Source organism: Ursus maritimus, unplaced genomic scaffold, assembly GCF_017311325.1.
Source record: "Ursus maritimus isolate PB19 unplaced genomic scaffold, ASM1731132v1 scaffold_11, whole genome shotgun sequence".
Lineage (NCBI taxonomy): Eukaryota > Metazoa > Chordata > Mammalia > Carnivora > Ursidae > Ursus > Ursus maritimus.
This window is the reverse complement of record NW_024423453.1, coordinates 40347526-40365283: the sequence shown is the minus strand read 5'-3', so window position 1 is coordinate 40365283 and position 17758 is coordinate 40347526. Positions and strand designations below refer to the sequence as shown.

General features: G+C 45.9%; 1 protein-coding gene across 4 annotated transcripts in view; it reads left to right on the top strand.

Moving 5' to 3' along the window:
- GATB (glutamyl-tRNA amidotransferase subunit B) overlaps positions 1–17758 on the top strand; it is a 92032-nt gene that overhangs the window by 30825 nt on the left and 43449 nt on the right. For all 4 annotated transcript variants that reach the window (XR_005833901.1, XM_008685476.2, XM_040626357.1 and 1 more), the window contains exons 3-5: positions 5004–5117; positions 8009–8207; positions 8635–8757. Coding sequence is in view for 3 of the 4 variants with exons in the window: in XM_008685476.2 (XP_008683698.1) it covers positions 5004–5117; positions 8009–8207; positions 8635–8757 (436 nt within the window). In the remaining variant the exon portion in view is untranslated. The remainder of the gene's footprint in view (positions 1–5003; positions 5118–8008; positions 8208–8634; positions 8758–17758) is intronic.

Genomic DNA, 17758 nt, shown 5'->3' with positions numbered 1-17758 from the left:
TAAAGTCTCTGTATCAAATCTGTTCTGTTCTACATACTAAGAGTGGTTTCTTTTTCCGGACACACATATTTTATGGAACAATTTTGCTTTTGTTTCATAGCTTATAGTCCTTTGGATGTTGATAAAGGGAGTGTTAAATTATTCATTACCTCCATTAATGTTTAATCAGCTTGGTATTGCATTTAGGTAGTGGGGCATAGGGGAGTAAGATAAAATGACTTGACTGTCCTCAGGGAGCTGGGTCTGCTTGGGGAGACAGTGCTTTACCAGAGAAGAAGGAATACCTAGACCACAGTAGTAGTGGGACATCCAAGCCTTGACAGGGGCTAAGGTCTTGCTCAAGTGGATGAGAAAAAGGGCATTACCAGCAGAAGCAGCAGTTTGTACAAAAGCATGACAAATGCAAGTTTGCATGAGGGTCTGTGGGGTCAGGGACAGTGGAAGAACAGGAAGCTAGAATGATAGAGGCTAAATCATGAAGGACAATAGAAGACTCCACCAAACACTTGGACTTTATCCTTTCAGCGATGAGAAGTGGTGAAGAAGGGTTTTAAGCAGGGACATTGCATGGACAGATTTATCCTTTAGAAAGGTCGCTCTTGAATGGGTGTGAAGGAGATAGGAGAGGACTGGAATGGAGGGAGAGAAACTTGGCCAGGTGGTTATTAGTGCAGAAGTCGCAGCTGAAGGGGAGGATGTTTGAATAGAGGCCTGAATTAAACCAGAGGATTGAGAGGAAGGGGGGAAAGTCAAGATATACTAAGGAAGTAGAATGTGTGCAGCCTGGTGATGTTTTGGAGGTGGGGAAGAGGGGAAAGGATGTGTTGGAAGTCGTCATTAAATGATGGTCTGTTGTACTCAGAGATTAGGAAATGCTTGCTTGGTTAGGCTAAATAAGTCCTAAAACTGTAAGACTATTTCTCAAATTGGGGCACAGTGTGTCCTTGGAGGTCTGATGCACATTTCTTCTACCTCTGATTTTCTTCTCATTAAAATAGAAGAGCCTCTTCACTTATTTTATAAGTCATTTCATAGGTAGTACTTGTGTCTAAGGGTTTCGGAAGTCTGTCAATACATCAGCCCCTGGTAATGGAGAAAACCTATAGGTCCACTCAGTATCCAATATTCACATGCCGGAGACTGTATTGTTTTACAAATTGAGAAGAACACAGTGCTTGCTCTCTAGGAACCCAACATCTGACAGCAAACGTATGGACACTGTGAAGATGTTAGAAACAATATCTGCCTTACGTTATCTGCAGTCGAATTTGGTCTGAGTTGCTGCTCCAGAGTCATGGCCAGATAGTAGCCGTGTTGCTAGCTATCAGTAACGTGCTTTATTCTTTGAAGATTTAAGGTGGAGTTAGTAATTGAGAGCCTGAGTTCCAGGGGTCTGACTTCCTGGCTCTGCCATTTATCATATGGGTCACCTTGGCCAGATTATTTAATCTCTGTGATTCTCTTCGTTATCTGTAAAATGAAGATCGTAATTTGTGTCTGCCCTAGGATTACTGAGAGGGTTAAATGGCAAATGTATGTGTTGTGCGTAGCACACCTCCTGTGCAATAGGTACTTGCTGATGATCGATCATTCCTGAAGGTAGAGTGAAGCCTCCTGTAAGACTCCATTGAGAAAGGTGTGCTGTGTGAGTTCCAGGGATCATTGCTTTCCTTCTGCGTGGAAGCTATTGTGGCTAACTCTGAGATCCTTTGTAGTCACTTTATGTTAATTGCAAAGAAAATTCTGGAACGTGCTTTCTTTGGGACAAATAAAGTCTTTGGATTTTCAAGTTACTTCTTTGATCACATCATACATGATTGATTTTGCTTCAGGAAGCTTCCAGAAACAAGTTTGAAGGCCAGCAGATAATGCAAGTACACCTTAGAAGAGATTGAGACATCACTGCCTCTCTGAAACCTTGCCTTGATATCCATTACGTCCATCCTCATTTGAGTTCAACGCACATTAATTGAGCACCGCTACTTTTCAGTTCTGTTTTATGCTCCAGGGATATGCAAGGATGAACAGATAATCCCCATCCTCATGAAAATTAGTCTAGTGGAAATATATGTAAATAAATTCAGTCCAGTGTAATGTTAGCACAAATGGAAGTGTGGAGAAGATCAGAGAGGTATGTAGGAAGAATAGTAAGCAAAGTTTCACAGGTTTGGTGACATCTCAGTCGATTTTGAGTGGAATGAGAAGAGGGAGAGTCCACAGGTCAGCATGGTTTGTATAGGAGATGGACTATATGTTGCGGGGGCGGGGGCGTGTTGATGGGAGATAAAATTGAAGATGGACGTGGGAACTGGATCTTGTAAAAGCTTGGCCTTTGTCATGTGGGCATTGGGAGCTATCGAGTGATTTTAAGCAACAGAATGCTGTAAGATTTGCATTTTTAGCAAGATCTTCCTAGTATAGAAGGTGAACTTGAGAAGGATGTTGCAGGTGCTGGCAGGTTCATGTCTCCACTGCAGGTTCACTGAGGCCAGTGACAGAGTCCTATTTACCTCTGTATCCCTAAAATCTGGTACTTTGTAAACATTTAAGAAGTTTTCCAGAATAAAGACAGCCCAAGTTGAAGTTTCCAATTCTGCATCCCGTCCTCCGAGCATGCTGACCTGGACTTCCATCTGTCATAAGCAGCTTGACTAAGATCATAATAAATTCTTTTTTCTTGGCATTCTTTTAACTGGCACTCTCTATTTACTAGCCCCTCTGTGCAACTATAGTGTGGTGATGATTGATGCTTATAATTCTGACCCTGAAGTACTTCAGGTCTTCTAAATCATCAAAAAAAGATTAAAGTATATTCAATATCGCTGTAATGTTTATGTGTTTTCCTGCGTTCTTATTCTTTGGAAATTGATGGTTTCTCAGGTGCCTGTGTCCTCCTGTGCATGCAGGCACAGTGGGAGCCTGCATCGCTCACCACTCCTCACTCCCTTGCAGGGCCAGGCGCAAGGCATTTGTTAGCAACGTGTGTGCAGAAATCAGCAAGCAAAACAAACCTGGGTTCTCTTCGTGCCTAGAAGGAGGAAGCAGGTCGGGCCCTGGAGGGGCAGACCGGACAGGGACGAGAGAGCTAACAGTGGCTGGAAAAATAGTGGGAGTGATGAAGGCAGAACTGGTACAGAGCAGCAAGACAGGCTGTTTACAGCAAGCCCACGCGGCGGCCGAGCTTGGGAGGAGCAAGGCCCCGGGCGGGGACGCCAGCTCCACATTCTTGTGTGCCTTGACCCGAATCGTCAGGCGGGGGGCTGGCAGCGTTCTCTGCGGGCGATGTTTGTATTGTGGTAACAACTGCTCAGTGAAACACCAAACATGAACAGGTGAAAACATCAGTAATTAGAGCATCCTGTGCCCCCCGCCCCTGCTCCTGCCACACACACATTTCTTCGTGAGAACCGTTATTGCAGAGCTTACAGTATTACTTGGCCCCGAATGAAGAAGTCCAAATAGAAGCTGTGAGAAAGCTCCATTTTATAATCAGATTTCTGAAGAGAAGGCATGTGGTGATGTTACGAAGAGGGAGATTTGCTGTTTGGGGTGTCTTTGTGGGGTTGTATATTGCAGGAAGTAGAGATGCCTCTTACATGTTGTATAGATTTGTTTTCAAAGTCTCTGTTTGATCAGCAAGCTGTGCTCTTGTTGGGGTGCCACGCTCTGTATGCCAGCCTGGAGGGCAGGTCCCTAAGCCACGGGGATTCTGTTTGTCATTCACTAACTAGGTAAGGGCGTGTGTGGAACTTCAGAGCCAACTTTACTATTTGCCAACTCTGTGATTTGGGCGAGTCTCTTGGTGTCTCTGGATCTTAGTTTTTTCTTTTCCTGAAATTTTGAAATAATACCAATGCCTTCCCTACAGGGCTGCTGTGAGGCTAAAATAAACGGCAGCTGTGGAAAGCCTTACATAAATAAGAGTATACCGAATATACTAAAGAACATCATAAATATTCTAATAAAGAATAGAAGGTTTCATTAGCAAGTACACATGCTCAAAAATTTCCCCGAAGCAGAGTGGGGAAAATGAGCTAGTTATTAATTTCTTACTTTGCAGTAGGTGTTCTGGCTGTTACTTTATGCACTCCTCGAGGTAGGTATTAAATCCTTACTTCAGAGATGAGCAAACTGAGGCTTCCACTCACACAGCTATACATACACATAGGAGAACCTGTCTGACTCGAGAACTTAATGCTCTCTCCTTATCTCCAGTTGTCAGCCTTATTCCAGACCCCCACATTCCTACCCCCAAAGTTCTTAAAAGCTGTTCACCTCCTTTTGGGTTGGGAAGTTTGCTAGCCATTTCTTGGTCATTCACTCCTGAAAGTGGGTGAGGGTGGAATCCAGAAGGAACCTCTGGGCTCCAGGAGCTCCTGGAGGGACCAGCGGCTCGGGAAGAGTCAGGCTACAGGGCACACTCGGTCTGTACGTCTCTCGAGTTCACCAGGCCGGGACTGAAAGCGAGGTGGCGGGCAGGCAGGGCACATTTCCCAGCCCTTGAGGAAGTGGCCGTTTCTCCAGAAACATTTTCTTTTCCAGAGTTTCCAGAAGTTCATTCTTTCTCTGCTGAGGTGTTTTCTACCCTCACCGAGGTGGCTTGGTGAGCTGCTCCTGGGACCCTCCTCTTAGGAACCCGTGCCTCTTCTGTAGGACCGGCTCCTTGTTCTGCTTGCACAGGGAATGGGATTAAGTGGATTGCATGTCGTCCCCACTCTGCTGAGCTTTTCTGGGTCCCTCCCTGTTAACTTCGATGCCAGGGACTGGGGGATAGGATCGCCGCCCTGCGGGACCCAGCACCGCATGCATTTTCTTTTTTTATATAAAGTTTTCCCACTTCCAGACAGACAAGAGTCTGCTTGTGAACTGGAGCTGCCCACACAGAGAACCAGAGATAATGCCTGTCGAAGGGCCAGATTGACTATGCAGGGAGGATGTCAGTGTGTGGGAGAAGCATTTGTTCAGCCTGCGTCTGAGAGGAGCTGTGTGTCGTGCTTCCACAGGTTCTCAACAGGAGGTGCGTAGAAGCGGCCGTGATGACAGGCCTGGCACTGAGCTGCCGCATCAACAAGAAGTCCTTGTTTGACAGGAAGCACTACTTCTATGCAGACCTCCCTGTAAGTATGCTCTGCGGTCCGCCCTCCGTACGTTCTCAGAACTGGGGGGCGCTTGACGCGAGGGAGGGGGGCCGTTCCTCCCCTGTTTCCAGTCCGAGCTCTGTCCGTGTCAGCGGGAGGTTCTGCCTGGCCCTGATGAAGGCAGGTGCCCCCCGATGTTTACTAGATTGGATGCAGTGGTCCTGATTGCTGACTCCTTGCTTAGCCTCATGCTTCCGCTGGCTCCCTCATAATTGAACAGGGAGCAGAAGCCGTGTTCACAGGCTCAGCCCGGCCATGGTGTTTGGTGCTAATTGCCTGTGGGGTCAAGTCTAACTCCGTGCTGATGCACCAGTAAATGCAGACTGTAGCTCTGTAGACAGAGTGATAGCTTCGCTCTTTTAAGTTGAAGTTACCAGTAATAGGACTGTCCCCTCTAGGGACATTTCTGTCATCTCACAAGGAGCAAGTAAGTGGACAATAGGAAGCAGAAACATGAACCAGAAGCCTCGACTAACAACAGTAATTGGCTGTAAATTGGCATTAAACCCAATATTAACCTGTTTTTTTCCTTAAAATTATAAAGTTTCTTCTTTAGGAGAGGCCAGGGTGAACCAGAGTCAGTGTTTCATAATGTTGAACTGAACCAAAACTGTGATGTCAAGTGGGTTTCCCAAAATAATACTTCATTTGATCTGAGTCTCTGATAGTAAGCACACCCTTTCTTCAGACCTAGAAAGATGATAGTGGTGATTCTGCTTCACGTTATTCTCCTTGAACTGAAGATGAGGGTGAGCTGGTCTTTAGAGGGTGAGGGCGGAAGTAGAATTAAATAAAAAATGCAGCCAGAACGTTATTTTTCCAATAGTTTGCTGCCGCTTTTTCCCTCTGGCTGCCAGCCTTTAGCAAATTCTGTTGCTTGGTAGGATGAAGGGAATGAAGCTGCAGTTCTTTTTTTTTTTTTTTTTTTTTTAATTTTATTTATTTATTTGTCAGAGTGAGAGCAAGCACAAGCAGAGGGAGCTGCAGGCAGAGGGAGAAGCAGACTCCCCGTTGAGCAGGGAACCCAATGCGGGACTCAGTCCCAGCACCCTGGGATCATGACCTGAGCCGAAGGCAGACGCTTAACCGACTAAGCCACCCAGGTGTCCCTCTTCTGTCTTTTAAGAGTGATCCGTTTGGTGAAGGTGGGAGACTTAGCATTATGCGACTAAAATGAGAGTTTTCATTCTCAATGGCCTTGTGATCTCTCTGGCCCAGGTGGCTCAGATAACCAGAATTAGTGTTGCCAGATCTTACATGGAACATACTTATACTAAAAAAGTAGTTGTTTATCTGAATAAACAGTTTATTCAAATTTGGATGTAACTGAGCATCCTGTATTTCGTTCAGCAACCTGATTCATAGTTTAATTTTTACAGATTGAGACTTGCTATTTCAGCACAGAGAATGAGTTGGCCTAACACAGTGGTTCTCAAAGTGTGGTCCCCACGTCCCTTGCATCAGCATCTCCTGGGAACTGGTTAGAAACAGAAATCTCGGGGCGCCTGGGTGGCACAGTCGTTAAGCGTCTGCCTTAGGCTCAGGGCGTGATCCCGGCATTCTGGAATCGAGTCCCACATCGGGCTCCTCCGCTAGGAGCCTGCTTCTTCCTCTCCCACTCCCCCTGCTTGTGTTCCCTCTCTCGCTGGCTGTCTCTCTCTGTCAAATAAATAAATAACATCTTTATTAAAAAAAAAAAAGAAAGAAACAGAAATCTCAGGTGCTGCCCCAGAACTGCAGAATCAGAAACTCTGCGGGTTGGGCCAGCCTGTTTCGAGCAGACTACCAGATGATTCTCGTGCAGGGGAAGTTTGAAAAATGCCGGCCTGGTGGCTAAAGGCACAGACTCTGGAGCCAGACCGTCCGTGTTCAAATCCTGACGTGGATACCATAACCGCTTCCGTGCCCCGCATCTCCCTCATAGGGCTGTCATGAGGATTCCGCGGTGTAAAGAACTCAGCACAGTATCTGGGGCCCCACAGGCGCTGCGGCTGCTTCAGCTGCCCATCTCTGTCCTCCCGTTTCCCCTCTTGCCCTGCCATCTCTTCACTGGGTGTTGATGCCTGTGGGCATTCGACAGTCATTCCTCCTCTCCTCAGAAGGAGGACAGGGAGTCCTCGCAGCATCCGTCAGTACTTTATTTTTTTTTAATGTTTTGTTATTATATTATGTTAGTCACCGTACAGTACATCCCTGGTTTTTGATGTAAAGTTGGATGAGTCATTAGTTGCGTATAACACCCAGTGCGCCATGCCGTCAGTACTTTAGTACTTTGCGTCTTCTGTTAGCTGAGTGTGAGTGTCAGAGCGTTTTCTAGCGAGAGAAGTGGGGGAAGTTGTCGGGGCAGGGAGGGCAGCTGGCGTGATTGGTTAGCTTAAAGAGCAGGAACAAAGTAAGCTTCAGTGCACTAGCAACTGCTGTCTGCCGTGCTGAGAGTAGATGGCAGAATGCTTAGCCAGCACTTCCTAATAAGGAGGGTCTGTCAGGAGCCCAGTAATCAGATGCAGGGTTTAGGCTAATGAGCTAAGTGGAAACAATAAATTCTTCTCTTAGAGGCCTCTGACAATGAGATTATTGTTATTCCCCCAAATGGCACTTTGGTAGGGAAGATGGGATCCGTGTTGTTTAGTGCATCATTATTGGGGGTTGGGGGAGGTGCAGGGAAGATAAGGGAGGGGGTGGGAGAAGCCAGAAGAGGCCAGGCTAAATTACGGCTATAGTGCATAAACTAATTTTCCCCACCTTTTTCTTTTCTCTTTTGTTTTGTGTTTTTAAGTAAGCCTATAGTTTTGTGACATAAAAAGAAATAGTCAACTGGATTCCAGCTTCTGTTTATGGCCTAGTGACTGTGTAATGCATGTTGTGTGCAGGCAGGCTACCAAATTACCCAGCAAAGACTCCCGATTGCTGTGAATGGGAGCTTAGCGTACAGCGTCTGTGCGGGGAAGAAGCCGAGTCAGGTGATCACCAAGACCGTGAGGATCAAGCAGATCCAGCTGGAGCAGGACAGTGGCAAAAGCCTCCATGATGAGCTGCGGTCTCAGACGCTCATCGATTTGAACAGGGCAGGTAGGTTGGAGATTGTCTCTCACCTTTCCTTCCAGCCACCTCTCTTCCCCTCTAGAGTTTTCCCAAACCAGCTGAGGAAACGGGCCCAAGAGTTTGACGGACCCAGATCAAATATCAGCGTTGGTATGGCCCAGCTGACTAGAGAACACGGCCTGAACCGTGATCCCCATCGGGCTTGCGAACAACGCACCCGGCAAGCGTGATCAACGTAGCCACCTAGTCACGAACCCAGCAGCTTGATGTCTCAAGCAGACTTTGAAAGAACCAAAGTTAAAAATCAAAATGTGATGGGGAAGAGAAGCAATTCGAAGGCTGGAACCCATGTAGAGAGCCCGTTAGTGATGCAGGGTTCTCCCTGAGACCTCAGCCAGATCTGCCAGTCAGACTGGAGAGCTTCTGCCAGGCTGACTCTGCCTGTCTTTGGTAGGAGTTGGCCTTCTGGAAGTGGTGCTGGAGCCCGACATGTCCTGTGGAGAGGAGGCAGCAACAGCCGTCAGGGAGCTGCAGCTGATCCTTCAGGCCCTGGGGACCAGCCAGGCAAATATGGCAGGTAGAAGCCGCAGACGCCATGTCCCTCCTCCTCTGCCTCCTCTTTCCCACTCCCACTTCTCTCTCTGGACGGTTTTTCTCTGCATCAGCTACACGGGTTGTTGACGGGGTTTTGTCAGCCTTTAGACCTCTGGGGGGATTTTTCCTTAGAGTTTTCCTTGGATTCTTTAGTGAACCCCCAGTCAAAACTAAACACCCTAACAACAGTGCAGAGGCACTGAGCCCAGGCATATGAGATGAGGAGTCGTTAAAATAATCCAGCTGAGTAAATTTGAAGATCAGACTGGCTTTCTTTAAAGATTCATGAATCAGGCAGCATCCCATCTAGCAAATAGAAAGGAGGTCTAAGGAGCTATACAAAATGGTAGGCTTTTATAGAGAGAAGGGGGTGATGGAGGACGTTTTCTAGCGGAGAGTGGATTGTTCCAGGCAAGGTCACCCTTCTTTGGGCGGAGGGTGAGGGTCTGTGGGGCGGATTACCTCACTAGTGTTGGTCAGGAACTTGGAGGTTGACTAGATAAAGCTTGCCCTCCTGGGAGAGGCTGAAACCGCAGTGAGGTTTTGGTTTGCTGTAGCGGGGGCAAGTGACTCTGCTTTGGTCCTGTTGTTTGTCAAAGGATTAGATGTTTTCTTCTGGCTTCTTGTAGCCAAATGTTTTGCACCAAAATGAGAATCAATAAAATAATGTGCTTGAATGGTTTCATCTTTCTCAGAAGACACTGTATTTATACACAATAGTTCTGAGTTTCTGTGTAGGTAGCACTTAGTTGCTACTTGACGCTTTTTCTTCAGGCCTCTTTCTTATTTTGTAGAATTTTCATCCAGCTACAGCTGAAGCCAAATTATGTCAAGTAAAAGGCAAGGTTATGATTTCATAAAACTTTACTTTGAGATAATATCTTCAGTTCATTAACAATGTAGTAGGAAATCAAACAAAAGAAACACTTGCACCATTGAGACCAAGCAAATTATACATTTTAAGTGTTTGCAAATTAGATATAAAGACTACAAATCTTGGTCAAACTCAGTGTCTTAACAGCTCGTTCTTATGACCCCTTCCTAGCACTCCATTGCCCACCCTTAAGTACCTGAAAGCTAGCCTCTTCCATGATTACACCCTATTTTCTGTTCCCAGGGGCTTTTATTTTATTTTATTTTTAAGATTTTGTTTATTTGTTTGACAGAGAGGAGGAGAGCGAGTGAGAGAAAGCACAAGCAGGGGAACCACAGAGGGAGAGGAAGAAGCAGGCTCCCTGCTGAGAGCCTGACACAGGGCTGGAGAGCCTGAGATCATGACCTGAGCCTAAGGCACCAGGGGCTTTTAAAAAAACTCTGGCCACTCACAGAGCCTTCCTTGAGTTGAGAAAGGCAGGAGTGGAGAAAAGGTACAGATTCTGCATATGGCAGTTGTGAATTCATAGCTCAGTACGGTGGTGTGTTAGAATACTCCAGAGAAACAGAACCAACAGAACGTGTGTTTATGTGTGTATGTATGTATGTTTATATATAAAGAGATTTATTCCGAGGAATTGGCTGATGTGATCATGGAGGCTGAGAATCCCATGATCTGTAGTGAGGAGGCTGCAAGAGGGCAAGTGCTAGGAGAGCCGATAGTATAGTCCCACCCCAAGTCTGAAGGCCTGAGAACCAGGAGGGCCAGCGGTGCAAGTTCCAGTCTGAGCCTGAATCCAAAGGCAGGAGAAGACCCCTATCCTAGCTCAAAGACCGGCAGGCAGAGAGAGCAAATTGCCCCCACTCTACCTTTTGTTCTGTTCAGGCCTTCAACCGACTGAATGAGGCCCGCCCACAATGGCAAGGGCAGTCTGCTTTGCTCAGTCTACCAATTCAAATGTTGATCTCATCCAGAAATACCCTTACAGACACACCCAGAGTACTGTTTAACCAAATATCTGGGCACCTTATGACCCTGTCAGGGTGACCCATAAAATTATCATGAAGCAGTCACGGTGGACGCCAGTAAATACCACTGAGGATGATGACTCATCTCCCTGTTGGTTTATAATACTATTTACCAGTCTTTTTATGTCACACAGTATATTTGTGTGTTACAAAAGGACTTCTGAAATTGTAACGCCACACTTGTCACATAGGGCATGTTACAGGCCACAAATCGTAATGTTGAAACCGTGGTACAAGTTGAATTTGGAGACAGAGCTTGCCTATTTGCTAATCTTCTTTAAGCTAAAGACTGGAAAAACACAACCACACGAGTATGAGTGCCATAAAGGTTAGCTGCCTCCAAGACTGCTCTGTGGAAGTGAGGCTCTGTTGTAGAGTAAGAGAACTCTCCATTTCAGATTTATGGCTTATGCTGCTTTTTGACCCACAGAGCATAAGTTAAATATGGGCAGGTTGGATGGTTATCCATTTATGCACTAAGTGTTGGTTCTCTGTTGCTTTAAAAAAGTTTTTACTATTCCATTCTTCCTCCAAATAACTGTGATTCCCAACAAACCTATGGAATAATAAACAGGCCACCTGTTAGCTGAGAAATAGTCCCATCTGGGGCCTTGCCAAGAGATAAACCATACCGGCAAGAACTCATCAGTCAGTGACAGCTGAGAGGGTTCATTAAATTTCATTTGTTGTGACACTTTTTGTTGCTTTTAAATACAAATCCAACAGCTTTGCCCCTAGCACAGCAGCACAGTGGCTGCAGTGGTTCTAAAGTACTGTGGGGAGGGAAGGTCTGCCTGGAGGCTGCAGGGGTCCAGCTTTTGGTGCTGTTAACATTTTATCAGCCGCAACCCCTTGGCTCTTCCTTCTGTCCCACCACCATAGGACCACCGTGTGGGCATCGGAGAACACAGCCTGAAAACTGAAGACCACCCTACGAAGGACCAGTGGACCCCCCCCAGGGTGCTTTTGGAATAAAGTTTAAATTGCTCTGGCCTGTGATTGAGTGAGTTCCTGATAGTTTTGCTAATGAGCATGGATCAGCTCAGCCTGGGTTCCAGAAGTCATTTCCTGCTCAGTGGACATTTGCCACTGTTGAGACCCTCAAAGCCGTCCGTTGAGTTGAGTGTGTACTGCAGTAGACATCCTAAATGTTGCAGTAACGATGTCTGCCATTTGGAACACTTAGCATGTGCTCATCAGTTCACTAAGCATTTTTTTTTAAGATTGATTGATTTGAGAGAGAGGTGGGGGAGAGACAGAGGGAGAGGGAGACAAGCAGACTCCCCGCAGAGCAGGGAGCCCGACGCTGGGCTGGATCCAGGACCCTGAGATCATGACCTGAGCCAAAATCAAGAGTCAGACACTTAACCGACTGCGCCACCCAGGCACCCCTCACTAAGCATTTTAAAAAATTATTTATCAACTCATTTAAATTTTACAGCATTCCTGGGAGATAGGTGGTATTATGCCTATTGTACAAAGAAGCTGAGGTTCAGAGAGATTGGCTCGTTTGCCCAAGGCTCAGAAGAAGGGACTGAGCTGGGATATGAGTCCTTTCTGTAAGCCCTGCATCGCACTGCTTTCTAGTGACAGCCACAACAGTGTCACAGCCTTCATAGATGACAACTTAGAGAAGAATGGCAGAGCATGGGTGCCAAGGACACTGAGGTTGACCTGGGTTGCGACCCTGTCCTACTCCTTCTCGCTGTAAGAACCTGGGCAAGGGATTTTGATTTCTCTGAGCTTCATGTTCCACATTTGTAAACTGAGTCCCCAAATAATCGTATGTGGAAGGGGAAAGGAAGAAAACGAAGAGGAAAAGAAATCATCCAAGTGGTCAGATAGAGTTGGGACGGCTGGGTGTGGTGTCCCTGTGTACTGAGACAGGGAAGACTGGGAGAGGAATGGCATCGTGCAACAATATCTGGAATTCCATTTTGGATTTGTTAAGTTTGAAATGCCTAAAGGATGTCTAGAAGTGGCTTTGTCTAAAGCTATATCATAGGGAATGGATGTGATAAAGTATATAAAACTTATCACAGGCCTAACAAGTAGCCTGTACTCAGTAAATTTTTGGTGCTTTTATTAGCAATAATAAATAGTATTACTTTTACAGAATCTCCACTCATTTTGGATAAATAAGCTTTGTGAAATATGGTCAATAAAATTTGTGTGTGTGTGTGTGAGAGAGAGAGAGAGAGAGAGAGAGAGAGAACTTGTTATTTAAGTCCTGGAGAACATCCAGTGCTCAGAATGAGATAGCTTAACAGACCTCTCTAAATCCTCAGGCCCCTGCTGTTTACAGAAACAGTTTTCTGTCCTGATGTTATATTTCTGATGTGTGAATGTGTTTTAGAAAAAAGATCTGTAACTGCACCATATCACTGTGCTCAGTGGTATAGTTTTTTAGTTTTGCTGTTACAAATCTCTGCTTCTGGAGGGTAGAAATTGAGCTTGATAACATTCTGGTGATGTGTGAATGAAGGCCCTCCCTCAGTGTTGCAGAATGCGTTGAAGTAAACCTAACTGGTAAGGCTTTTGTACACTTGAGGCCATTTAACTTAATTTGTTTAAAAGGTATTTTGTCTTCACTGGATAGAATGTCTTTTGTTAATGTTTGATACTATATTTGAATCCAAGCTAGTGGACCCTCTTTCAACACTGCAGGATACTAAATGATTCCTCTCAGACATTTATGTAGTATGTATGGTCTTCTCTGGGAGACTGAAATTCATGCTTTTATTCCCTATCCAAGTTAAAATTCTAAGTCTTAAAAGATGGTTTCATTTTTTAAAAGCAGGTGAGGTCCAATTCAAGGTTCCCTGAGTTCAAAAAAAACAGTTGTTTCCCAAGAATTGAGATTTGGCTGAGCAGAGCTCAGCATACTTTGGAAGTTTTCCTTTGAGCTAAATAGGCCTTTCAGATGATTCCAGCTGTAGATTAATCCTATTCAGACAGAACTTTAAAACTTATCAGGAACCTTTTGTGAGACAGTAACCAATCTGCTTACTCATTGCTCAGGAAAATACCAGAATTTTGGCTTGTTCAACAAGGTATTAATTTATTGAACAGTTACTCTGTGCCAGACCCAGCTCTAGATTCTGAATATAGCAGTGAAAAAGACTTTATCGTTCCTGCTACTTAGAGCTTATATCCACGAGGGAGACAAATACATTAATAAATAAAATCACTCTAGTGGTACGTGCTTTAAGGAAATAAATAGGATGCCATGATAACGAATAATGTTGGAGAGTCAGGGCCTGTCAGAGGAGGTGACATTTGTTTGAGACCTGAAGAATGATTCCAGGCCCCAGCCAGCGTAAACTAGGGGTGAGCATTCCAGGGAACAGCTAAGGCAAAGTCTTTGAGGTGAGAAAAAGGTTAGAATATGCTCTGAGGTAACGTAGGTAACAGAAGGCCACTCACTATAGGGAAAGCATACCAGGCAGGGGGTTATGTCATCAAGTAAGACTGAAAAAAGTAGGCAAGGGATAGATTACCAATAACGGTAAGAAGTTTGGATTTCATCCCAAGTGCAGTGGGAAGTCATTGAAGGGCTTTCAAGTAAGGGAATGACATAGTCTGATTAATGTTTTAGAAAACCACTCTGGCTGCTCTGTGGAAAGTGGATTTCAGATGAGTAAGAGTAGAAGCAAAGAGACCAGCTAGGAAGCTTTTGTGATAGTCCAGATAAAAGATGTTGCTGTTTTGGGCGGGGCGGTATCAGTAAAGATGGAGAGATCAAGCTGAGTAGTTTCAAAGAGGATTTTAGAAATAACAGGATTTGCTAACAGGCTGGTATGGAAATCAAGGGGCCGGAAGAAGTCAAGGATGTCTTCAAAGAAGCTTGAGGGGCTGGGTGGTGCTATGGACTGAAACCGGGAAGGTGAACACAAGAAGGGCTTTGTGGAGGGGAAATCAGGGTGTAGTTCTGGAAAGTGAAATGTCTGTGAGACCTCCAGGTGGAGCTGTCAAGTAGACATTGGAGGTGAATGTGGGGCTCAGAGTAGAGGTCTGAGCAGAAGAAAGAAATTGAGGGGCGCCTGGGTGGCACAGCGGTTGGGCGTCTGCCTTCGGCTCAGGGCGTGATCCTGGTGTTCTGGGATCGAGCCCCACATCAGGCTCCTCTGCTATGAGCCTGCTTCTTCCTCTCCCACTCCCCCTGCTTGTGTTCTCTCTCACTCTGTCAAATGAATAAATAAAATCTTTAAAAAAAAAAAAAAAAGAAGAAGAAGAAAGAAATTGAGGAGTTACCAGCACATCGATGGTATTTAAAACCACATACCCCTACAGAGAGAGTGCAAGAGGGTCCTGAATTGGTGGGAAAGCAAACACCAGCAAACAAAATGGAAGTAGAGCGTCCAGGGAGGTAGGAGGGAGACCAAGAGCACAGAAGGTCACAGCAGCTGGGAGAGGAAGATAGTTGGAGAAGGAAGGATTAGTTGGTATGTTGCATGCTGCTGGGGGTGTCCAGGAAGGTGAAGACAGAACAGGTCCTGCGTCCATCGCATTTGACAGCGGGGAGGTCACTGGTGACTTTGAGCGAGGCATTTTCAGAGAGGCGAGGATGGAAGCCCAGCTGAAAAGGGTTTAGGAGCAAACGGGAGGTGAGATAGTAGAGACAAGCTGTGCCACAAGCAAACAAAACATGTTCCAGAGGATTTGTCAGAAGGGAAAGTGGACCGACAGTAGCTTAGTAACCAATGGAGGGAGAATGAGGTTCAAGGGACTAGGGTTTGGGGTTTTGGTTTGTTTTTGTTTTTCCTGAGAGATACCTTTGCATGTGTCTCTACCGGAAGTACTGCGGAGAAAGTGAGGTTAATGATGGATATGGGAAAGAGGATGTAGCTGAAAGAATGATACCCTTGGGCAGGAAGATGGTAAGGGTTTGAAATCTGGGCACAGCCTTCCAGAGTCTTCCATTCTGGTCTTAAAGAGAAGATCAATTCAGAATAGACTGTAGTCGTGTGCTAAATTCTGTGGTATTGACTGTGTCTGTCCTCATGGTTCCGAGGAGCCACCAGTGGAGACGGGCTTATTGATGAGAGTTTGTAGGAAGGAAGGTGGTAACACTAAAGTGGGACCTCCAAGGAGAAAAGGGACAGTAATACCGATGACCAGGACGTGCAGGAGCCGGCAGACTGGGCAGGGACTTGGACACAGAAAGCTCCCCCGACTGGAGGAAAGCTTTCTTGTGGAATGAGTAGTGGGAAATTGTGGGTCATCTCAACCAAGACAGGATGAGGGCTCCTCGCTACCAGGCAGAGGAGACGAGATGATCCAGTAGGAGCCGGCCCCGCACTTGAGCAAGCAAAGAGAATGGTGGAAACCACGCTGCAGCAGGATGAAACTCACAGCCACGTGGTGGCTAGCTGGACAAGGGGGGTTGCTGTACTAAAAGTCAGGACGCAGTTCTGTAACCTGGTCTGAAGCCCCAAGTCCTCCAGCAAGGGTAGCGGGGTACGTAGAGAGGAAGTGACAGGTATGAGGGGTAATGGAAGAGAAGAACCGACAGGATCGAGTTGTCAGTTTGGATATAGAGGGAGAAGAAAACAGACAGGGAAGATGATTTCAGGTTTCCTGGATTAAGAATCTAGTGATGTCAGGAATCGTCGGGACTTCCTGAGAGTCAAGGAAGCCCAAATTGTCCAAAATGTTGAGGAGTATGTATGTGCTAGAGACACCAAGTACTTTCTGATCTGAAAGCACCTTTGCCCTGATGGTCAGCATGGGTGGCATTTGGGGTACAGAGTGAGGGAGCGCATCCTTTGTTCTGCAGGGAACACGCGGAGACAGTAGGGCAGGCAGTGGGCAGCCAGCAGTCTTGAGCTTGGAGGAGGTCGAGCCCCACAGCTCAGCTTTTGGGTGGGAAGCAACAGAGACCAGGACCATGGAGTTTCTTGGCATGGAATTTATTTATCCTATTTCCTTATTTTAATAGGCTTTTGCTGTGGAATCTTGGAAAATGAATCTCTTTATTCAGCCCATCCGAATCTTCAGGTTCGGCAGGTTCCTTTCAAATGTAAAAGCCTGCCCAGGAAAACAAAAGTCCGGCATTTTGTCTTCTCCTTCTGTTTTGTTTTAGATATCGTGAATGAACTTGGAAAATAGAGAATTTGAGCTTTACTTTGTAGGGTGTAAAATGTGATTGTTTTTTATCTTCATCTCCCTATTTGTCTTAGAATTTCTCCTCTCTCTCCTCTCAAGAGCCTCTTAGTCCTCTCCACAAACCACCTGCCTCCTTAGGGGTTATTGTTCCTAATCTAAAGGGGTTTTCTGGGTCAGAGAAGGTCCTCCCAGGATGGGGGCGGCCCCCTCTGAGTCCTTCCACAGACTCATCCCTTCCTAACAGCACTGTCTGCTGCGGCAAGTCCTTTCAGCAATCAGGAAGGATTCAGAGTCCTGTTTGTGGAAAGAAGAGATCATAATCGTACCCAGAGGAAGGAGGAGGGGACAAACCCAGGTTTCTGGCTCTCGCCCTTGAGCTGTAAATTCTCAAGGACTCTCATGGATCTCCTGGAATCACTGTTGTAAATCCACATTCTATTGGAAAGCTGTGTGGGGTTATCAAATGATCATTTCTTTTTCTTTTTCTAATTTTTTTTATTATGTTATGTTAGTCACCATACAGTATCATTAGTTTTTGATGTAGTGTTCCATGGTTCATTGTTTGCGTATAACACCCAGTGCTCCATGCAATACGTGCCCTCCTTAATACCCATCACCGGGCTAACCCATCCCCCCACCCCTCTCCCCTCTGAAACCCTCAGCTTGTTTCTAATTTTTTTTTTTAAGATTTTATTTAGTTGTCAGAGAGAGAGAGCACAGGCAGCGGGCAGAGGGAGAAGCAGGCTCCCCGCTCAGCAAGAACCCCAGTGCGGGACTCGATCCCAGGACCCCAGATCATGACCTGAGCCAAAGGCAGACGCTTAACCGACTGAGCCACCCAGGTGCCCCTCAGATGGTCATTTCTGATGCCTTTCCCCCAACGTAGCTCTGACATTCTGAATAAAAACTCAGGATAAAACTGCAGAGTAATTCTCCATTTTAACAATGTTTTTTTTTCTTATTTGGCACAAAAG